The sequence below is a fragment of the Rhincodon typus genome, chromosome 1 (assembly GCF_021869965.1).
Source record: "Rhincodon typus isolate 14 chromosome 1, sRhiTyp1.1, whole genome shotgun sequence".
Classification (NCBI taxonomy): domain Eukaryota; kingdom Metazoa; phylum Chordata; class Chondrichthyes; order Orectolobiformes; family Rhincodontidae; genus Rhincodon; species Rhincodon typus.
In genome coordinates this window covers 152,054,289-152,079,205 of record NC_063332.1, presented here as the reverse complement: position 1 = coordinate 152,079,205, position 24,917 = coordinate 152,054,289, and the positions used below count along the sequence as shown (strand labels likewise).

The 24,917-nt window shown below is 39.6% G+C and overlaps 1 protein-coding gene across 2 annotated transcripts in view; it reads right to left on the bottom strand.

Moving 5' to 3' along the window:
• The window catches only part of rnf150a (ring finger protein 150a), a 109,681-nt gene that overhangs the window by 29,351 nt on the left and 55,413 nt on the right, over positions 1 to 24,917 (bottom strand). For both annotated transcript variants that reach the window (XM_048600687.1, XM_048600697.1), the window contains exon 3: positions 2,740 to 2,811. In XM_048600687.1, the coding sequence (XP_048456644.1) occupies positions 2,740 to 2,811 (72 nt within the window). The remainder of the gene's footprint in view (positions 1 to 2,739; positions 2,812 to 24,917) is intronic.

Genomic DNA, 24,917 nt, shown 5'->3' with positions numbered 1-24,917 from the left:
AAGAGATCGAGAGCGGAAGAGGGGTAGAGAGGAGGCAGGGGGGGGGTAGAGAGGAGGCGGGGGGGGTAGAGAAGAAAAAAATAAATCATTAAAGCTATAAAAACTATGCATTGCTACATTAGGAATCCATAAATGTGATTCACTGGTCCTTTAAACTTACTGTTTTTAAAAATACAAAGATATAAAACATCATGCATTACCAATGGAAGCCTAAAACATAAATTAGTAGAAAACTCAAAACTTCAAACAGAGGTCAATCACGAGATTTGCATCTTTTGGACCTAACTAGAACTCTACTGTAACTTAAACGTGTGAACAAATGAAAGTAGTTAAGAAATTTGGACAGCAGAACACAAAAGAGAAAAGCGTAAAGCAACATCAGGTTCCACTCATTTCATAAAACTGCTCAAGAAGCCACATTCGTCATGGAGTGCAAATACAATGTCTAGCTAACTTTTCATTATTGTAAATAGTCATCTTTAACTCATCCACCCTCACCTCCAATTATAAGTGTGTGCTGTTCATAGAATTCTTTGCCACTAAGATTGGAATCATCTCATCGGCTGCCTCCGCATGCCTCTCCCTTTCCCTCATCCACCAGATCAAATTTCTCTGATGTTGCTTCCTCAACCTTCTCTAGTATTTCTGCTATCTCCCTCATACCAATTTGAGAATCTCATCCATAAGTTGCACTTCTTATTATCTTGATTCTATTCCCACAAATGTGACCAACGTCCTTTTGTGATAGCCATGAGTGTTGATTTGGTCATGAGTACTCTTGTTTCAGGAGCTATCTATCCACTCCTCTCCTATAAATTAGCCTTCATCACCACTCTCCTCACTTACCATCTCAACAAATAACCGCCCATTATCAGTCTCCCTTTCCTTTCCAAAGTCCTTAAACATGCTGCTGGCTTCAAAGTATTGGCACAAATTTCCCAGAACCCATTGTTTCAATCCCTCCAATATTTCCACTGCTGTCACAGTACCAAAACACTTCTTTTAAAATGATACACATGATATCTTATCTTACTGTCCAAAACTGAACAATCGCTCTTCATTCTTCTTGACCTGTCTACAGCATTTGATACAGAAAACCATATCATCCTCCTCCTCCAACACTCTTCTGCTGTTTTCCAGCTGTGTAAGATGCTGCTCACTTGGTTGCACTCTTATCTAACTCATTGCATGAAGATGATCACTTGCAATGACTTTACTTCTCACTTCCACACCATTTCCTCTGCTGTTCTCCAAGTACCTATCCTTGCATCATCCATCCAAGAATCAGCCACATGCTGCCACAAGGTATCCATCTGAAATGCAATTATGTTGCTTCCGGTTATAGTTACGATATTCATTGTTGCTAAATTATCAGACAGCTTAAGCAGACATTTCCTTCAACTAAATATTAGGAAGCACGAACCCATGTTTTTGGTACCCACTGTAACTCCATTCACTAGCTATAAGACTTCATTCTTGCCCTGGATAAGATCTGTGACTAAAACCAGATTGCTTGCAACTTTGGTGTCATGTTTGATAATGGGAAGAACTTCCAAGCAGAACCACATCACCAGGATATAGTTCATGGCATTGTTTGATTCTGTTCCTGTTTCAGCTCATTTGCTGTTGAAACTCTGATCCTTCCCTTTTTTTGTAGTCTCAACACTCAACTATTCTGAATCATTGCTGAGTTGTCTCCCACATTTCACCTGCTGTAAATTTTGGTGATCAAAAGCTCTGCTGTTGGTCTCCTTATTCACACCAGGTCCCATTCCCCAAACACCCCCTGTGCTTTATGAACTATAGTGACTTCCAGTCAAGCAATACTTTAAAAAGTTCTCATTCTTGTTTTCAAATCCCTCTAGCCATACAACCTTCCAAGATATCTGTGTTCATCAAATTCTAGGCTCTTGAGCTTCAAATTTAATTTCTCCACTAGTGATTGCATAGCCTTCAGCTACACAAGGTCTAAGCGCTGGAATTCCCTCCATGAACCTCTCTGACTCCCTACCTTTTTTTAACCTTCTTAAAAGTACCACTTTGTTCAGGGTTTTAGTCATTTGCCTTTGTGGCTCAGTGTTGTAACTTTGCTCTATAATTCTCTCATGAGATTCCTTAGGTTTTTTTTAAACATTAAAATCACTATATAAGCTATTAAAAAATGTAACAGACTGGGCTTGCGATTTAGAAGTGTTTTCTTTTGCTTGGTTTTACAGAGTGTAGCAGTGGCTGGGATTCCTAGTCCACCTTCTCAACTAAAGCTGAAGTCAGGCGTTGATAGCATTAATGAGGATCTACTAGAGAAGAAACAATCAATCATATACTAAGGAAAAAAAAATGCCGTACCTTCCCAATTTTTCTTAAGTGAACTAACTAGATTAGAGTTAGCAGGTTATTTTTTGAAGTGTCAAAGAGAAAATCTCTCTTTTGCTCCTGAATTTTGCTGAGTTGAAAATCATATAGGCCATTGGACTAGCAATGTTGAAGTAATCCATCAAAGAACAACCATGGAGAGATGTGGTGGGCTGTTATTACTAGAGATATTTTTGTATATGTTTATTCATGGAATATGTGCATCACTGACTGATATTTACTGCTTATCCCTAATTGCATGTGACAAAATGGCACGAGTTAATTTGTTAGCATTGTCGACTGCAATGTGTGAAACCTTTGTTATAGAATGTTATCAAGCACCAAAGCAAACAAAACTGAATGGGCAAATTTCTTAAAAATGATTACCTTATCACCTTTCTTGATTGTTCTAATTTGAAGTTTACCAATTGCTTTCTTAGCAGCATCTCCAAGACGGCGCTAGTGGAAAATAAAATCTCCATTACAACAACAGCAAGATGATTTATGTATTAGGTAACCGTTAGTATATACTGTAGTTCAACATAAAACTAAATGGGCAAATTTGTAAAATCAACATAGTACATGCAATCACTTAGTGAGCCATGTAATCCTCAACCCCTCCACATACCTAACAATCCAATGACCTCACTCTACCCTCTGGGGTATCTCTCCCGGTTCTTTTGGCTTACCATTGGAAGGCTACACTTTTAAGTTGCCTAAGCTCCATGTTGTACAGTTTTCTTTAAGATCTTACAGTAATAGAGTCATAGAGATATACAGCATGGAAATAGACCCTTCAGTCCAACTCTTCCATGCCGACCAGACATCCTAATCTAATCTACTCCCACTTGCCAGCATTTGGCCCATTTCCCTCTAAACCCTTCCTATTTATATACCCATCCAGATGCCTTTTAAATGCTGTAATTCTATCTTCTCTGAGGACTTTCTCCTCAAACACCCTCTTAAACTGGGTCTGTTGCCAGGTTTTGAATAACTTCCAACATTTTTTTTAAATTCAACATTACTTATTCCAAATAACTTAATCAGCATCCTGGGACCTTTTCTACCTTAAAAACCCATAAAAATGCAAGCTGTTGCTGTCCTAATCTGTAGTTTGACTAAGTTTAGAACAAAATAAGAGGAAATTATTAAATTTGACAAGGATCACAAGGTTGTAATGTTATTGTGTTTTTCACCTCAAGGAACTCTAAGATTCTACTTCAGGCCAGATTCAGCTTGTAAATCCAACCATATTGTTCTGCTTTGACTTTTATTTTACACTTGCCAGTTTGCCTTTTTGAAGGTTGAAGGTTTCCAGCATTGCTGCAACATTAGTGAATAAATTTCAAATCAGAACATCAAGATGTCTGTACAAGCTGCTCGAGATAAAGGCAGGTTAAGCGAGAACACTGATTTTCAAAACATTTCTTGGTTGTTCCAATTTAAGAATGTTTAGAGCACTTACATGAACATTCCTTTTCTGTAATTTAGCCAATTTGATCCTCCAATGAACATTTAAAGAACATTTCAACATTGGAAACTAGGATATAATAAACAACTTCAGCATCTAACATTTAAAAAGCCAAATAGCAGAATACAAAGCAGAGGCAGTGTTTCACTCATTAGGCTGAGATTTTCATACATGCACCCACATTTGGTGAAGTGGAAATGAAAGAAAAAGGATGCTCAGAAATTGATAGATCTGCATTTGACCCATGAGACTCCAGTCGCCTGCCAAAATACCAAGGAAAAAATGTTGTGCATCTTTAAACCTCTACCTTCATTTAACACTAACTAGTGCTAATGATTTAAATATAGTATACTTCAAATGCACGTTGTAGAAGAGCAACGATCATTTACAAAGACACCTATTATCAGATACTTTGTTTGATAATGCTCCTGTGAAAGTGCTATATAAACACTTACTGTAATAGGTCTCTCAATGTTTAGATGTTGTTCCAGAAAGCATTGTTCATGTTCCTACTACTCCTTTTCCCTCCCAGTTAGAAAACTATATTCTGTAATGTTCCAAAACTGGAGTTTTGTCTCCGATCGTGATCTAAATCACATGTTCCAGTAGAAACTGTTTGAATATGCGGTCAGAACCATCTTTTGGCTCATTGAATTATACACCTTATGGTTTTAGCACTTTGTGCCGATTATTCGTACAAACATAAAACTTGAAATTCTAAAACATGACCATACAAGCCAGCTTCTTTTAACAGACCATGTACAAATAATGCTTTTACACTGAGCTTTGTTTTCAATGGAATTAAATGAACATAAACAAAACTTCAACAAGATGTCAAATGAATTTTGACAGCAATTAACAATTCATTGTTCAGTTCATTATCTTGTAAACATACTTCAAATTTTTTTGTCTCCACTGATCAATGCTAATAATTATTTAACTTATATACAAGTTGAGTTTGAGACTATTTTAAGCCAAAAAAAAAAAAGAGATTAATATGACTAGAGATAGTAGGAACTGCCGATGCTGGAGAATCTGAGATAACAAGGTGTAGAGCTGGATGAACACAGCAGGCCAAGCAGCATCAGAAGAGCAGGAAAGCGGACGTTTCGGGTCTGGACCTGTAACATCAGCTTTCCTGCTCGGCCTGCTGCGTTCATCCAGCTCTACACCTGGTTATCTATGATTAATATGAGCGATATTTTGAGGGGTTAGAATTCAGCCTCACCCATTATCTCATTACCAGCTGTTTATGATAGTGCATCAGCTGGACATAGTTACCAGTTCAGAGACTGGTTTTTGTCAGCCTCACTCCCGACATTTGCACAAAAGAAATCAAAAATATTTTCATGAATTTTTATTTATTAAAAAACTTCCAGAAGCTTTTATTTATATATATTAAATTGATCAAATTTATCAAAAATAAAAGCCATATACAAATTATACAATTTCAGTTTTTATCACTGCATAGAACAGATAACAGCAGCTCAACATACACTGAACTAAAATTGTCCTTTTCTTTTAGGCAACTTTGACAGCATGTACTTGTGCACAATTATAGGGAGCTGAACAGCTGTCTTTGGTTATGTACTATTCTGTGATGGATAGGTTTGTCCCAGGGTGGATTTGACTTATGTGGCAAGGCAGAAAATCAGAGATTTCCTTCTCTGATCCCTTTAAATGGTTTGGTCCACTGTAGAAACCAAGCGATAACAGCAGTGGCCTTGTCCAATTTACAATTGTTCCTGTTTTCACCTCTCCGGTCTTTCACTGTATGACATATTACTGTATAACAGACAGTAACATTCATGATGTATTCTCAGAAACCTGCACCAGGATCTATTCGTAGACAGCTAAATAATTCATTCAGGACAGATCTTATTTCTTTCTCTTTGTACCAATTTGTTATGTTTTGAACTGTGACTGGCAGACCAAAACCCACTGCAGTTAGGATTTTATTATAAATATTCGTTGCTTCTTAGCTGTTCATCCCCATGGCAACATTGGGTCGCATGGTCATTTGTAGGAATTTATTGAAATTAAAAATAGTGGACCACTTGACACTCTTTCAGAATGCTCTATTTCAACTGGGAAACATTAGGTTTCTCTTAGTCTTCCTAAGCACTTACGGCTGAATAGAAGGCTTACAATTTACCTTTCAAAAGATAGAAAATTACAATCCTCTTGTCTGACAGGGCCAGTTAGAAAAAGTTTCATGATAGCAGCTTCTGCCTTGAAGGACAAAGACAACAGGATGCAGGGGAGCATCACGGGATCCACGTGACTCTCTAAATCACACACCATTCTGATTTGGAATTATTTTGTGGTTCTTTCATTGCTGCTCAAATAAATCACAGAACTTCCTACTGACCAGATCTGAGGGAACTCCTACATCATAGTGCTGCAGCAGGTCAAGAAGGCAGTCTTAAGGACAATAAATTTTGACCTGACAGCAATGCCCTTATCCTATAAATGAATGAAAAATGACATTGCAGGTATTACAAATAGCAAATTGTATTAATTTGCAAATATACCAGCATTTAGTTCTACTTCTAAAGTTACACTGCAGCTATCAAGTTGACAATATTTTTGTGACCATCCCCTCCCCAACTTTGCCCTCAGGAGCGTGACATGAGGCTTATTCTTCCCTATGCAAAAATCACGCCATGAAGTAAATAGCAAGGCCATTTTATGATCTCATGGTAAACATGAGCAAAAAGAGTAAACAAGAATAAAATGGACATTTGGAAGATGGTACCATTTGTTCTCCTTCCTAAAAGCACTGTAGGTGTACGTACATCACATGGATTGCAGTGACATTGCTACCTTCTCAGTCAGTAAGGGATGGGCAATAAATGCTGGCTTATCCAGCAATGACCACACCCTCCAAAAGAATAAAAAAAAATCTGGGAGGAGCAAATTGAGAGGTCACTGATATAAGTCATGAAAAATATCAAATCTGGAATTCAGAAGAATGGAATGTGCTATCACAGAGTGGTAGGGGCAAATAATATAGGTGCATTTAAAATGTAAGCATACGAAAAAGATGTTATATTGATAACTTTATTCGTGAAAGAATGCAAGATGACTTGAATGGAACCCAAATGCCAAGTGTACAGGTTGGGATAAATGGCTTGTTCCTTCAATGTAGGTTTTATGTAGAATCCACCACACTTACAGCATGTTAAGTGCACTAGTTATTCATAGAAAATGCTGTGCATATTTATAATCAAGCAATTAAATCTATTCAACTGCTTCATTTCCAATTTGTTCAGTCTTTTTATTCTCTCACTTAGTAATATTCTATCATGACAGTGTCTCAGAATTTTTTGATGAGTTAACAAAGACTGATGAGGATAATGTGGTTGATGATTAGTACATGGATTTCCAAAAAGAGTATTCAATAAGGCGCCACAAACAGGCTTACCAGCAAAGTGAGGCTCATGGACAAAGGGGACAGTTTGGCATGGATGCAAAGGTGCCTAAGTGACAGGAAAATCTAGTGATAAATGTAATCCTTCTTGGACCAGGAGGTGGTATATAATGACAGGGCCCAGGGGACTGTACAATAACTACTGCTTTTTGTGATTTCTTTAAAGATATGGACTTGGGAGTACAGCACACAATTTCAAAATTGCATATAATAGCAAACGTGAATGCATTGTGAACTGGGAATGGATGCAAGGCAGGTGAAGTTTAATGCAGAGAAACGTGGTAATATATTTTAGTATGAAAAGTGGGGACAGGCAATAAAATATAAACCATAAAATTTAAAGGGTTGCTCAAAAACAGAAAAATCTGACAATCTATACGCACAAATTGTTAAATGTGGCAGCAAAGTCAGTGGGATGAGATCACAGGAACAGGAGATGTGTCTCATGGACAAAATGAGCTGTCAGGGGACAAAAGTTGAAATAGGAGAGAACTACAGGAAGATGGGAGCTCGGAGGCTAAGGCAAGGAGGAGTAATAAAGAAAGTGGCCATGTAGGTTATTGCAAGGAGATTTTTGACAGCGACACCTAATTGTCCCTAAGATTGGTACAATCCAAACAGGTCCATGCACACAGTTTTAGAGATGATGGGGACAGAATTTTAAAATGGTTCCCCATAGAGAAAAGAGGAAGACATTATCTTTGTATTCCATAACCAGAACCTGACAATGTTTCAGTGGTCAGCAGAGATGGTTAAATCAGCTGCCCACCCTATTAATTTAAGCCTGTGTCTCTTGGACTTAAGGCAGTGGAGATACAGACCTTATTGGAAAAAAATAGCCAGGGTGAAATAGCGCATGGAGACTAGAACAAAGATGGACATGATAATGTGCCGGAGTATGTTAAATAGATGCAAAAATGCTGTGGCAAATAGAAGGGCAAAGAATAGATGGTTGGGATTTCAAAAGTTATACATGGTTGAGGAATAGGTTTTTCCAGGGGCAGATACGGGAGGAGGTAGGAGTGGAAAACATATGTGGCTAGTAAGTGATACAAGGAAGGGATCAGAGATGGCCTTATCTTTAATTGTTTTGCTATTCCTTTTGAAACAATGTGAGATGGTAAAATCAAGAATGTGCATGAAGATGGATTAGGGAGTTTACGTGGAGGAAGATATTTAAGGAGAATTTCGGGACAGCAACCTCAGAGCATAGAGAATGCTACTTGAGATCAAGGTTGAAATCACCGAGGATGAAATGTCATTTACTGCTTAGGATGAGAAAAGGAAGGCAGTGAAGAAATTACGGTGATAATTTTTAAAAAAAAATCATACCTGGGAGGGCAATACAAAATAAGAATATTAAAAAGAGAAATGAAACAAGATTAGAAGCTCAAAAAGAGGACAAAGGTGCTAGAGAAGTAGGGAATCAGGTCAAGGTATGATCAGGATCAATGCCATTCCAACATGACGGTCTGATTGGTGTAAGATATAGACAGAAAGGAATGCTTCAAATATCATCACCCTTCAGCCAGATTTAGTGATCTCCATTACATGGATTTCACCAAAAACAGGTGTGCAGGACTCATGATATCATAAGTGATATCTTTAACAATTATGTTTTCAATCACATTGAACAATACCAGGAAGTAAAATGAACTGTTTAATAATTATATCTTAATACCTTTAAGACTGATCAATGTAGAATTGGGACATTCCACAAATAGAACAATATTTTCTCAGGGTCAGCTCAACAGAAACTTCTCCGTAGGTTGTTAAAGACCCAGTTGTACTTCACTCAACCAACAGGCAATCTTCAGGAAGATAAGATTATATCAGTTCAAGTGATTTCTTAATATTGTTATCGACAAGGGTTTCAACGGTGTACCCAATGAAGAAGCAGAAAATCAATAGCAGCAACTCCTTGATATCCACATTTAAATGCAGATGGATATGAGGTGCTATCAGTGTCAGAACTGTGATGAGAGAATGCTGACAATCTAACCTTGGGTACTTATTAGCTTTAAACTTTATTTCATTCAGTTCAAAGTTTTACATGAATTTGCTGGTTCATTTTTTGAAAGTGTAATTGTTCATGTTCTAATATGAATACGGTGAGAAAAGAATCTTCAGAATATTTGCTCGACAGTGTTTTTGTTAGATTTCAAGCTGTTTCCTGGTTTACACAAAGTCTCATTACCATTTGTGCATACTTCTGCATGTTATTACATTTGTCCCAGAGAATTCTTACACTCTACAGAATTTGTATAGATGATTGTCTCTAACTGTAATCAATAAATGTTAAATAATCTCTTTGCAAATATAAGAAAAAAATGACCAGCTGACTCATCAATAATGAAAGAAAGACAGGCATGATCAGAAAGACAGGCAATTTTCCTACATGCACAAAGATAATGGCAAAGGAAACACAAGAACAGGTTACAATGTTTGGTGGAGTGCCATCCCTTCTTGCTTTAAGGCATCAAATTTAATGAGTCTGAAATGCCAATTTTCAAAAACTAAATGCAATGTAATGCATTCTCCAAGGATGACGGAAATCTTCGCTTGATACTTCCTACTTATCCAGCATTTGTAGTATCCTCTTTCAAGTTACAAAAGCAGTGACCACTTCTTCCACAGCAATCCCACATTTAAAAGTTACTACACAGTGTTGCTGCTCATCAAGTTATGTATAAATTAGTTAGCTTTTGTTATTTTGAATATCAATTATAATTTTAAGGTATCGTTCTTGATCAATTGAAAACTGCTTTGTACTGACTGCCTGGTACCCACATTACAAAATACTTACCAATTCTATAGCGTAGTTAAAGAGGGTATGGTTAGAATAATGACTTTTAAAAATATGAATTGAAATATCAGTGAACATATCAAATTTAGTTATTAATTTACAGGATGAGGGAGTCACTTGCTGGGCAGCAATTATTGCCCAGAGGGCAGTTCAAAGTCAACCACATTGCTATGGGTCTGGAGTCACATAGGCCAGACCAGGCAAGGATGGCAGTTTCCTTTCCTAAAGGACATTAGTGAACCAGATGAGTTTTGCCTAACAATTGTCAATGGATTCATGGTCATCATTAGATTCTTAATTCCAGATTTTTTTTAAAAATTGGATTCAAATTCCACCACCTGCTGTGGTGGGATTCAAATCTGGGTCCCCAGAATGTTATCTAGGTCTCTGGATTAACAGCCATCGCCTCCGCTAAATGATATTCTATGTTTAAGTACTGCCAGTTTTTAAGTAGGTCCCTTTATTTTCATCTCGTCTAATATCAGTCCATCTGCTCCAGGGTCTTGTCTGTAAGATTCTGTGTGAAATTAACTTCAAGTTTATGGTCAACAGTCAGAAAGGCCACAGGATGACAGTTGAGAAAACAAAACAAAAAAAAAATACCAGAAGCTTATTATCTGCAAACAAAATGTCAGTTTTGACCACTGACCGCAGTTACAGAAGTTGATAAGATGGTTCTATTTAAGAAGCAACTTCATCTAATGGGAACAAAACAGTCACAGTCATTCTTCAGTATTTGTAACTCTTCTATAAATTCAAGGCCAAGCAGCCAAAGTTTTATTCAACATTAGTATATTCTAGATTACCAGATTAAATTTAAAATGAATGTCTTTTTTTAAAAAGCTTCTACAAACTGGACTGGGGTTGGGCGGGGGTGGGGAGTCATCTAATAAGGACTGGTCAAAGATTAGTTCCATGTAACCCAAAAAGATAAATTACTCACTTTTTTAAAACACATATTTCATTTTAATTAAGATTTGATTTTAAGTATCTGCATTAAATCATTCAACTACAGAGTTAAAACAGTGATGCACCTCATTAACTTTGCTTTCAAATGCTTTCAAATTATACAGATTTGAAATTTTGTGCAATGTGAAACTATCCAAGGTGAACAGGTAAGTGAGGTGGGTTTTGCTCAATTCTGTACATTATAATATAAATATTTGAGCAATTTTATTTTAAATGTGAAGGTAATGCGTCAGCTACCAGAACTTCATATAAAATGGCTTCTAATACTTCCAGAAATCTCTGCTTAATTTTACAGGTCTGTGGATTAGAATAAAGGTGAACTGCTTACTGTTACATAAAGAGCAATGCTTGCATCTACAAAGCATAGGTTATTATGACTTGTACATACACAAACAGTTGGCCAGCTATCTCAAGTCATTTGAGGGCCACCATGGTGTTACGATATGGAATGAGGAACTGTATTACAGATTCATACAGCACAGAAGCAGACCCTTTGACCCAACCGGTCCATGCTGACCATAATCCCAAACTAAACTGGTCACATCCGTCTGTGCTTGGCGTATATCCTTCCAAACATTCCTTATTCACATACTTACCTAAATATCTTTGAAACGTTGTAACTGTACCCACATCCACCACTTCCTCTGGAAGTTCATAAACCACTGTGTTAAAAAAAAAAGCCCCTCATGTCTTCAAAATATCTCTCTTCATACCTTAGAAATATGCCCCCAAGTCTGAAATCCCCCAGCCTTAACTACACCCCTCTATAAACTATAAACCTCTATAAAAGGTCACCCCTCAACCTCCTATGCTCCAGTGAAAAAAGTCCCAGCCCTACCCAGCCTCTCCCATTAACTCAAACCCTCCAGTCCCTGCAGAGATTCCTCTGAATCCTGAATCCTCTCCAGCTTAATAATATGCTTCCTGTAACAGGGAGACCAGAACAGGACACAGCACTCCAAAAGAGGCCTCAAAGTCCTGTACAACCTCAACATAAGTTCCAAATTTGTCACATAGCACTGTCAATGACTACTTCTATCAACCTTCTGAGGATTGAGAGTAGACAGGTGGGGCAGTAATTGGTCAGGTTTGATTAGTGCTACTTTTTATGGACAGGGCATACATGGGCAATTTTCCACATGCTGGGTCAATGTCAGTTTTCCTTTTAAAATTGTACTGCAGCAACTTGACTAAAGGCTCAGAGACACAGAGACAATAAGGAGTGCAGATGCTGGAAGCCAGAGTCTATAGGTGAGAGGCTGGGAGAGCACAGCAGGTCAGACAGCAGAGGAGCAGGCAAGTCGATGTTTCAGGCTGAAACCCTTCTTCAGGGCTGGGGAGGAAAGCCCAGAAATAAGTTGGCTGGGTGGGAAGAGATAGGACAGATGATGATAGGTGGGTGTAGGTAGGGAGGTTATTGTGATTGGTCCGTGGCAAGGGTGGAGCAGATAGGCGAGTAGGAAGATGGACAGGTTAGGTGAGGTCAGGGAGATGAGGTGGTGGTAGATGGCTGGACGTGGGATAAGGTTGAGGTGGAGGGATTTTGAAGCTGGTGAAGTCAATGTTGAGGCCATTGGGCTGTAAGCTCCTAAGGCAAAATATGAGATGTTATTCCTCCAGTTTACATTTGGCCTCACTCTGACAGTGGAGGCAGCCAAGGACGGACATGTCGTCAGGGCAGTGGGAGGGGGAATTAAAACGGATGGCAACCAGAAGTTTCAAGTTGGTTGATGTATGCAGAGCGCAGGTGCTCTGCGAACTGTTCAGAGTCTGCATTTGGTCTCCCAGATACAGAGGATACCACACTAGGAGCAACAGATCAGGTTGGATGAAGTGCAGGTGAATCTCTGCCAGATCTGGAAGGATTGTTTGGGGCCTTGGATGGAGGCAAGAGGGGAAGTGCAGGGGTAGGGTTGCACTTCTTGTGGTTGCAGGGAAAGGTACCGGGTGTGGTGGAGAAATTAGCAGAGAGTCAGTTGTTCTGGAACACTGAGCACTATTGCCAGAATGTTGTCTGGGCCCACAGCCTTTGTAGTAAACAATGCCTTCAACAATTCCATGATATCATTTGGAGGGAACTGAATTACCTGAAGACTGACATATGATGGCTGGAATCTTAGGAGAAGCCCAAGATAGATCATTCATTGAGACTTCTGGCAGAAGATGGTTTAAATGTTTCATCCTTTTTTTTTTTTAAAAATACACACACTGACATGCTGGCTTACCTATTATTGAGAATGGGGATATTTACAGATCCACCTCTTCCAGTTAGTGGTTTTTTAAACACATTGATGGGACTTGGGTTGCACTGGCTAAGCCAGCATTTATTGCCTATTCCCAACTGACATTGAGGTAGTGGTGGTGACCTGCCTCCTTAAACCCCTGCAGTTGATTGTGTATAGGTATGCCCATGGAGGCTATTCCTGGATTCTGATCTAGCAACAGTGGAGGGATGCTTCCAAGTCAGAATTTCGAGTATCCTGGAGGAGAACTTGGTGTTTCCCTGCATCTGCTGCCCCGTCTCTGTAGATGGTAGTGATTGTAGGCCTGGCAGGTGTTGTCCAAGGAGCCTTGGTGAATTGCTGTGAGCATCTTATAGATGTTACACACTGCTACAACTGCATTACTGTGGTGAAGGAAGTGAATGTTTTGCAGTTATGGTGCCAATTAAATTGCTGCTCCATCCTGGATGATGAAAAGAGACCAGAGTGTTGTTGCAGTTGCACTCATCCAGGCAAATGAGTAGCATTTCATTACATTTCTCACTTGTGTCTTGCAGATAATAGACAAGCTTTGAAGATTCAGGCAGGGAGTTTAGGTGCTGCACTATTACAAGCCCCTCACCTGCTATTGTCGCTACAGTATTTATATGGCGAGTCCAGTTTAGTTTCTGGTCAATGATAATCTCCTGACTGTTAACAGTGAGGTATTCAGCTATGATATTTCCACTAAATGTTAAGGGGTAACCTCTCTTGTTAGAAACAGTAACTGTCTAACACTAATGTGATGCAAATGTTATTTGCCACTTGTCAGCCCTAGCCTGGACATTGTCTACGTCTTGCTGTAAAAGGACATGAACTACTTTAGTATCTGAGCAGTCGAGAATAGTGAACATTGTACAATTGTTGGCAAACATGTCCACTTCTCACCCTACGATGGAGGGAAGGTCGGTGAAGCAGCTGAAGACTGTTGGGCCCAGGACACTACACTGAGGAACTCCTGCATTGATGTCCTGGAACTGAGACGACTGACCTACAACAATCAGAACTCTCTTTGTGGCAGGTAATGACTCCAATCTGGAAAGCTTCTTCCCCCCCTTAATTTCCCATGACTCCAGTTTTATTCGGCATCCTCGAAACCACAACCGGTGAAATGCAGGCTTGATGTCAAAGGCAGTCATTCTCACTACACCTTTGGAGTTCAGGTCTTTTGTCCATGTACAGACCAAGGCTGTAATGAGATCAGAGGCTGAGTGGAACATAGTGCAAGTGAACAGGTTATTCCTTTGCATCATCATTAAAATGATGGAAAGAGTCATCATCAGTGCAATCAAACAGCATAGACTGATGGGACAGTAATTGACCGTATTCAATTCGTCCTGTTATTTGTGGGCAATTTTCTACATTGTCAGATAGATGATGCCAGTACTGTGACTGCACTGGAACATCTTGGCTAGGGGTACTACTGCCCAAATATTATCAAGGGCCATTTATTTCTATGTATCATGTGGAGTGAATTAAATCGGCTGAAGACTGGTATCCGTGATGTTGGGGACCTATGAAAGAGGCCAAGATGGATTGCCCCCTCACCACTTTTGCCTGAAGATTGTTGCAAATGCTTCAGCCTTATCTTTTACACCGGTGTACTGGACTTTCCTCCTCCTGTGATTTGATTAACTGTGCACCATGACTGAATGTGGCAGGACTGCAGAACTTAGATCTGAGGCATTGTTCATGGAATCGTTAAGCTCTGCCTATCACTTGCTACTTATGCTGTTTGGCACGCAAGCTGTGTTGTGGTTTCATTAGATTGACGCTTGATTTTCAGATATTTTTGGTGTTACTCCTGCACTCTTCATTGAGCCAGAGTTGATCCCCTGGATTAATGACAATGGTACAGTGGGAGATATGCTGGTCCATAAGGTTGCAGATTGTGTTCAAGTATAATTCTGTTGCTGCTGATGGCCCATAGTGCCTCATTGGTGCCCAGTCTGGTGTTGCTAGATCTGTTAGAGATCTGGATTATTAGTCTAGTGCGAATACAAATGCATCATTGCCAATAGGTGTTGGCATTTACAACACACTGGATGCACAAAATAAATTCTCAAAGTCTATCCACCATCTACAAGGCAGAAGTGTTGGAATACTCCACTTGATGGATGAGTGCAGCTCCAGCAACACTCAGGAAGCCTGACATCTAGGAGAAAGAAGCCTGCTTCATTGGCACCTTGTCCACCACTTAAATTATTTGTTTCCTCTACCACCACACAGTTGCAGCAGTGTATACTATACACAAGATGCACAAGTTTCTTTCAACAACACCATGCAAACCCACGGCCTCCAGCACCCAGGAGTACAGGAAGTTCATAGGAACATCATCATCTGCAAGCTCCCCTCCCCTCCAAACCACACATCATTCTGATTTGGAACTAGGCTGTTGTTCCTCTAATGTCATAATGTCAAAGTCCTGGAGCTCCCTTCTTAACAGGGCAATGAGTGTACCATGCACTGCAGCAAAAGATAACTTGCCACCACCTTCTCAATTTAGCGTTGGGCTGAATCACTGGCCAGTGCTTCTCAGAATCCCTACAGTGTGGAAGCAGGCCACTCGGCCCATCGAGTCCACATCGACCCTCTGATGAGCATCCCGCCCAGACACACCCACTACCCTATCCCTGTAACCCTGCATGTCCCATGGCTAATCCATAACATACACATCTCTGGACACTCTGGGCAATTTAACATTGCCAATCCACCTAACCTGTACATCTTTGGACTGTTGGAGGAAACTGGAGCAGCTGGTGGAAATGCACACAGACACGGGGAGAATGTGCAAATTCCACACAGAAAGTGTCGCCCAGAGTTACAACAGTTCGCGACCGGAAGGTGTTGTCATTTGTTACGTACAGAGCACAGATGCTCTACAAAACTGTCTGTCTGTCTCTGAGCCTCCACTTGATCTCACCGATGTGGCGGCCTGTACATTGGCAGCAGCGGATGCAATAGACCAAGTTGACGGATGTGCAGGTGAACCCCTGTCTGATGTGGAAGATTTGCTTTGTGCCTTGAATGGGAGGTGAGGGGGAAGGTGTAAGGGCAAGTGTAGCACTTCCTGCGGTTGCCGAGAAAGGTGCCAGGGGTGGTGGGGTTAGTGGGGAGCGTGGAGCGGACGAGGGAGTCGGAGAGAGCGCGGTCCCTACGAAAGGCAGATGGGGTGGGGAGGGAAATATATCTTTGGTTGTAGGGTCGGATTGTAGGTGGCGGAAGTGGTGGAGAATGATATGTTGGATGCAGGAGTTGGTGGGGTGATGTGTGACAACAAGGGGGATTCTGTCTTTATTTTTGTTGGGGGGAGGCGATGGGAGGGCAGAGGTGCAGGAAATGCAAGAGATGCAGTTGAAAGCATTTTCGATCACAGGGTGGGGGGAGTTATGGTCCTTGAAATTGGAGGACATCTGGGATGTGTGGGAGTGGAACGCCCCGTGGAGACACAGAGGTATCGAAGATGGTCCAGATGAATTTGAGGTTGGGGTGAAAGGTGTTAGTAAGGTGTTATGGCCGGCATGATGGCTCAATGGTTAGCACTGCTGCCTCACAGCGCCAGGGACCTAGGTTCCATTCCACCCTCAGGCGACTGTCTGTATGGAGTTTGCACATTCTCTCCGTGTCTGAGTGGGTTTCCTCTGGGTGCTCCGGTTTCCTCCCACAGTCCAAAGATGTGCAGGTTAGGTGGATTGGCCATGTTAAATTGCCCGTAGTGTTCAGGGATGTGTAACTTTGGTGGGGATGGGTCTGGGGGGATGCTTTGTGGTTCGGTGTGGACTTGTTGGGCCAAAGGGCCTGTTTCCACACTGTAGGGATTCTATTCTATCTATAGTAAAAGTTGACAAACTGTTCAAGCTCCTCGTGGGAGCACGAGGCAGTGCCAATACAGTCATCAAATGTAGCAGAGGAAGAGGTGGAGGATACTGCTAGTGCAGCAGTGGAAGAGGGGCTGTTCTATGTCATTCTTTGTGTCTTTCACTTCCTGTTCTTTGACATCTGTCCTGTATGTATACAATTCAGTAATTTTCCACAGTATAGGTCATTGTGTTTTAATCATTTACATCCTTGCTATCTCTTGTAGTACTGGATTGTTATTTTATTTTGTTTTGTTTCATCCTTCAGGTACATGTGAAGACCCGCTTTAAAATCAGGAAATGGGTGGAAGAGAGAAATGCAGGTAAGTTACAATCACCACTGAGTACCATGCAAATTGTTAGATCTGCTTACTGAAAAGTATCCTAATTCTGACAGACTTCATCCTATAGTCTTAGGAAAGTGACTTGATTGATGCCTTGGTTTTAATTTTGCAAAATTCCCTAGATTTGGTAAGATCCCATTAGATTGGGAGATAACAAAGAGTTAAATTATCCTTCATTTTGAAAGGGAGACAGCTGGAAACTACAGTCCAGTTGTCAAATTTGTAATAGGAAAAATATTAGGAGCCATTATAAAGAAATTAAAGCAGAGAATTTGGTTAAGTTCAAAATAATCAGGAAGAGTCAATATAGTTTTGGAGAAGAGGAAATCATGTTTAGACAATCTATTGGAGCTCTGAAGGAGTAAGGTGTTATGGATACAGGATTACCAATTGATGTAATGAGTAGTTCTGGTGAACTTGCTGTTAAGTTGTATAAAGAGCAAAGACGCAATTTGTAACGTTACAATGTCAACATTAGAGAAACAACTTAAGAATAAAATATATACCTTGATAGCAATAAGCTTTAAATAATTTGGAAGATTTACTGATGATACTATGAATAGACTCAGAGTTCCTGTTATATCTTGGGGAAAAAATGTTATGCACTCAGACAGGCAGCACAAACTCACACTCAGGTCTACATCAGGAAATGTAATGTTTTAAAGTTCTGTATCAGAAAATCAGTTGAGATATTGTGTAGGCTAATTGCAAGGAGTGTGCTTTATAACACATTGTTAAACAATTTTTAGAATTAGAAATGGTAACTTAGGTTTTCAAAAAGATTGTCAATCAAGACATCAGCTAATAACAGACACCATGTAGAACAATACAGAACTTTTATTATTGATATTTTAATGAAAGGAATGATTTTGGATCTTGTGGCTTTCTTACAAAATTTGACTCAATTCATTTTAAATGTGAACTGACCCAAGGATAGGAGTAGCCCATTTCAACTCTCTATCCCATTCAATTTGATTGTGGCTGATTTGGATCACAGCCCCATTTACTACATAGCTTCACACCCCATGATACCCTTAAACAAGCAACGAGCTATAGATTTCAGTCTTGAGTTTTAATTTCCCCAGAAACCACAGCCTAGTGGAGAAGAAAATCCCAAATTTCTACAACTTGAGAGATCAAATACTTTGCAACTTCCTTCCAGATTGGCTTTGCACTAACTTTATGTTTCTGCACGCTTGACTGCTCTGCTAGTGCACGTTGTTTCTCACTATCAAAATTTAACATTTAAAACATTTTAGAAGAGTTGATCAGACCACCCTTAATCTTTTATACTTGAGTGCAACGCTAATTTATGCAACCTGGCATCATAATTTAACCTAAGTCCTTTCTAGGAAACTTTGCAGCACTCTGGGTAGCGTCACTGTCTTAGAGGTAAAAGCTCCAGGTTCAGTCCACTCCAGAACTTGATGACCAAGGAAGATGCACGAACATGGCCAGAACTTAAATATGGATTTGTAAATCCTTGCAACATATGAGCGCAGTGTGCAGTAGCAGCAGGAGGAATAGGAGCACCGGGTCAGCCATATAACGGAAAGAACCGGAGCCTCTACTATGGCTATTCACAGGTCCAGGCTACAATATGCATGAAAAAGTGTTCATTTTGTCAGAATTATTCAGACTCCTTGGCTTTGTTAGCAAAGTTGTCTGGACAGCTGGTCTGGTTCAGATTTGGTACCAACATGGGGTTTGATTCCTGTAGTGGTTGGGGTAGATTCAGTATCTAACCACTGCCCTTCCCATGGCAGAGGCCATGATGCTGAGGACTGGACCTACCTTTGGACAGGGAGAGAAGAAAAAGCCATATCTGGTACAATCTACCAGCAAGACTATAGAAACATAGGAGCGGGGCTGGGCGATTTGGCCCTTTGAACCTGCTTCTTCACCAATCAATAAGATCATGAATGATTTGTTTGAAGCATGCTCCATTTTCCTTTCTGCAACCCAAAGCCTTTGTCTATCAAAACTCTATCTAACTCAGCTTTGGATAACTGTAAAGACACAGGCTCCACTACCTTCTGGAAAGGAAAATCTACATCCTAATAACTTTCAGGGGGAGAAAACATCTCTCCATCTTGGTCTTAAAAGGGAGAGCCTGCCTTCTTAAAATTTATCCCTGGTTTTAGTCTCCCTACAAGACTAAAACTTCCTCCCAGTCCTCTCACAATTTTACATGATTCAATAGGATCATTTCTTATTGTTCTAAACTCCAACGGATATACACCTAACTAGTTCAACCCTCTTCACAGCATAAGCCCTTCTCCCCGGGGATGAGTGAACCTGCTACGAATTGCTTCTGGAGCAATTATACTGCTTTTGCCAAATAAAACGACTGGAACTGTACACGATACTCCAGAAGTTGTCTCAACAATACCTGTACAGCTGCAGTAAAAGCTCCCCACTTTTATATTCCACTCCTCTTGCAATAAAAGACAACATTCCAATTGCCATCCTAATCACTTACTATATCTCCACACTAACTTTATGTGGTTCACATACCACAATACTCACATCTCTACGTACTACCAGAGCTCTGCAAACTCTCTCTCATTTAAATAAAATACTGCTCTTCTACTCTTCCTGCCAAAATGGACAAGTTCATGTTCATCCACTTCATACTCCCTCTGCCAATCTTTAGTCCACTTATTTAACGCCTTGATACCCCTATGTAGAGTCTCTACCTCCTCTTGACAATTTACTTTTCTATCCATAATAAAGCAAAAAGAACTGTGGATGCTGAAGACCAGAAACAAACAAAACGGAAATCACTGCAGAAACTCAGCATGTTCTGGCAGCACCTAAGAGGAGAATTGTTCTTTTCTACCCGAGGGTCACTGGACACGAATAATGCACTGTTTTCTCTTCACAGATGTTGCCAGGCGTGCTGTGTCTCGCTAGCAACTTCTGTCCTTGTTTGTTATTTTCCCACCTAGCTTGGTGCTATTGTCAAACTTAACGACGATACATTTGTTTTCCCCTCAGCCAAATCATTGATATAGACTGTAAATAGTTAAGGACCCAGTTAAGAATCACTCTACCAGTTACAGTTTACCAACCAAAATTGACCTATTTTCTGTTAGCCAACAAATCCTTCATCCATGCTAACATGTTACCCTCTACAATACGTATTCTTTTCTTGTGCAACAAGAAGTTAATTTTTAATTATCTCCTTTGATGTGCCACCTTGTCAAGCACCTGTTGGAAAGCTAAGTAATCACATCTTTCTGTTCCTCACGATTCACCATGAACATCACATCATCAAAACACTCCAACCAATCAGTTAAACAATTACAGAAATACAACATAGGGATTTCTGTTTCACAAAGCAGTGTTGGCTTAGATCGCCGAGATCCTACTATAAATCCTAGATAAATGGTTTCTAGCACCTCCCTACAACAGACGTTGGATTAACTGGTCTATAGTCTCCGGATTTCTGTCACCCTCATATTTTTGAATAATGTTATTACTTCAGCTATTTTCCAATCTGCTGGAACATTTCCACAATCTTATTAGAACGTTGGAACATTACAACCAATATATCCACTATCTGTGTTGACAGTTCTTTTTAAGTTTTATTATGTATGATCCTAGGGACTTGTCATTCTTTAGATACAATAGCTTTTTTTAAAGCAACTTTTCTGTGATAATTGCAGTTGTTTTAAGTTCAACCCTTATTATCACCTGAAGCTTCAATTACTTTAGGAAATTTCTTAAGTCTTATAGCATGAAGTCAGACACAATAAATGTTCAAGGCTTCCAGTATTTCTTGGTTTTCCATCATGAATTCCCAATACATAGTCTCTTGAGGATTAATGCAAACTTTCATTTTTCTATTCAAATACTTGTAGAAGCTCTTGCTATCTTGTTTTTCAATTACTGGCAAGCTTTATCTCATACTCTGCTTTCTGCCTTTTTTAGTCATTCTTTGTTGGTTCTTAATCTGTTCATCCTCTGACATACTTTACATACTTGTACAGTGTCTCTTCCAATTTCATATTATCCTTAACTTGTTTATTTAGCCAGAGATTATGCATCCTTCACAAAAGGACCTTTATTTTTTTCCCCCACAGTTGAAAACTGAAAGATTTATCCCTATCTCCCTAAAAATCTGCTGCAGCAATTCTAATGTCCTACTTTTTAAACCTCGTCTATCAGTTCACCTTAGCCAGCTCTACCTTCGTACCACTTTATTTAGGTTTAAAACAAACACTGGTCATGGACTACACTTGCATTTCTAAAATGAAAGATGAAATTCGGTCATATTGTGATTACTGTCACCTAGAGGATCCTTTGACATTAGATTATTGATTAATCCTGTCTCATTGCATTTTACCAAGCCCGGGATATTCTGCTGGGAGATAATAAGTACTGCAGATGCTGGAGTCAGAGTTAATACAGCGTGGAGCTGGAAGAACATTGCTGTTCCGCTGATGCTGCCCGACTTGCTAAGTTGACATCCCAACCCAAAACGTTGACTTTCATGCTTCTCTGATGCTGCCTGAGCTGTTGTGTTCCTCCAGCTCCACACAGTATTGACTGGGATATTCTGCTGTTTGGTTTGCTCTAGAATGTACAATTCTTATGAAAACGTCCTGAAATACTCTATGAATTCATTTTCTGGGTTATTTTTACCAATCTGATTCTCTCAATACCCGTGGATTAAAGTCATCCATGATCATTGTAATATGGCTTTCATGCCCCTACATTTTTCATAGTATAGATACTGTTAGAGAATCTATAAACTATTCCCCAAGTGACCTCTTATCTTTACTATTTCTCATCTCAACCCAAAAAAATTTGGCATCTTGATCTTTCAAGTTAAGGTCATCTCTCAGCACCGAACTAATGTCATCTTTCATTAACAGAGCTAACCCATCACCTTTTCCTAGCTTGTCATTCTGATTAGTTAAAATACCCATCATCATTCAGGTTTTAGACGTTACAGAGACATTATTGAAAAGGTGACTATCAGGTCATCCACATTGATGTTTATCTGCACTAATAATGCATCCCTTTTGTTACAAAAATGTAGTGTGCAGTTAGATACAAGGACCTCCAACTCTGGCTAGATTGCTTTCAGAAACTGAATACCATATAATGGCAGAATATTCCAGTCAAGAGCAGCAAGACCTGTTTAGCAGACAATGGGAGAAGCACCAAATTATTTCCAAGATGCTCATTAGCAAAGAGTGGAAATCAAGACTGAATTTGTTTAAATTGTTGTAATGCCTCACTGGGGTAGTACAGGGGAAGTCAAGCCCTGCCATTCCCAGAGTTGTCAAAAAAGATAAAATTTTATAGGAGTGTGCAAATTCCCCAATTTAACTGATTTTCAGACCTGGATTAACAAAGCACAGGCCAGGTTTCGGAACTTAACAGGAATTACCATTTAATACAAATATATGGACTGTAGCTCCAGGTAAACAATTATGAACTGTCATCATATAACTCTTCTAGTTAAAACTTTAACTCCTTCTAAACTCCTCCTTTCTCTCACGGATGTGTGTACACACACACACACACACAATTCAGTGGTTTCGGTGGACAGGGTCTGCCAATATTGTTCTTGATTAGAATGCTGCTTATCAGTCTTCCTTCTGTAGATGATTTCACCAGCTTACAGGAGGTCTGGGTGGCTGATTCACACAATTGTAAAAGGTCTTGATCTTATTAATTAAAAGGCACAGGTTATAGCAACAATTGAAGGAAAAGTAAACTGGTTTGCTTCAGACTTAAAGTGGCCTTTTTCTGCAGAGAACAGAGACAGCTACTGGACTGATGTCTGCTGGCTTCTCCCATCTTGTTCACAGCCCTAAACTGTTCAGCTACCTGAGAACCAATCACAGTTGTTGGCAGGCAATAAGGCCTTTGTCATTGGTCAGTGGACTAGTGACCAGTTTTCAATCATCTACTTGTTGCCAGCTGAATCTCAATTTGTGCAGACTCTTGGCTCCAACTCACGTGCACCATCCCTGACTACTGCCTGAACCAGCAACTATGTAAAGAATGCTTACAATGAGTGTTAGCTTACTTACTCAAAAACTGAGATAATTCTTCAATAATCCTTGGCTTTTAAACAGTTCTTTTCCTACTTTAGTACACAATCAAACATACAGCAAATAAAGACACTGTCTTTACATTGCTACATACATTTCTGGCCTTAAAATTCTGAGGAGGAAGGGGCTCCTCTTGCCTCTCATTTTATCTTTGGTTAGGGAGCTGAGATTTCTCAGGAAAGTGACACAAAGCAAAGACTGCGTTATTTTTCTGTTTCTGCTAATCTCTTCAGAGTTACTATGGAGACTGGGACCCACAAATTGAGTTTAAGGGTTCTTGTTTTTTGAGAGAGGGGCTGCTGGAAGATGATTTTGATGAAGTGGATCCGCCATAGGACAGATTAAAACTCATAACTTGCAATAATAAAATTATACACAGAATTGGATAAATCAAGTACAAATCCGTCAGATTCAAATTCAGATTTAAATTTGCTCAGTAACTCAGCAGCAAGATGAGGAAATTCAATGCAAGGAAGAAAAGAATTCTATTCAAAAGACATGTAAGTTTTTACTGCTTAGTCCAAAGATTCAGCGGCCAGGGTTCAGTCACCTTCTTGCTAGCATTCATTTGTAGGCTTTCAAATTGGAAATCTTCCTTTAACAAGAGGACCACATGAAGATTGCTGTCTCCCTCCTACAGAACAAACATGTACATACTGCACTGTTCTACCCACCAGCAGAATAATGACACTCGAACTGGCTTAGGAACTGCCACACAAACATGATGGTTTTTTGCTCTGGGAAGTTATTAGGATTATTTCCGGAACATTATGAGCAACACAACTGGAGTGGTTTCCTGTATTTGTACATATTGATCCTCTGCAGAGAAAACATTTTCCTTAAAGAACACGATAAACTACCAAACTACCCAATGAGCATATTAACCTATTCAACAGTTTGGATGTTGTGTGTAATCAAAGTTGCAAGTTTTCTCCTAAACTGTATCTAACATGGAGATTAAAGAGTCAATACGTAGACAAATGTGTGCTTCTGCTAAATAAAATATAGACGTTTTTCCATTCAACTTGAGACTGCTTTTATTATTTTATGTAATACATTGATTTAGGTTGGAAAAGAATATAAACCTATTCAAAATACCACTAGAAAATTTCAAAGTGTTTTGTGGCGACAGGGTAGCTAATTAATAGTGTAAACCAGTTGTGCTAACAATGTGTTCCAACTTGTGTTGAGATTTTTCACATGTTTTGTGAAGTCTAAAGTAGGTTTCTTACATTCAGGCTTCTCATTCAGTAAGCACGATTTTCTGCAGTGTCGGAGAGATTTGTAGTCATTAATGTTTAGTGCCTGGAGAAGGGAACAGGCCTGGAGAAGGGAACAGGCCTGGAGAAG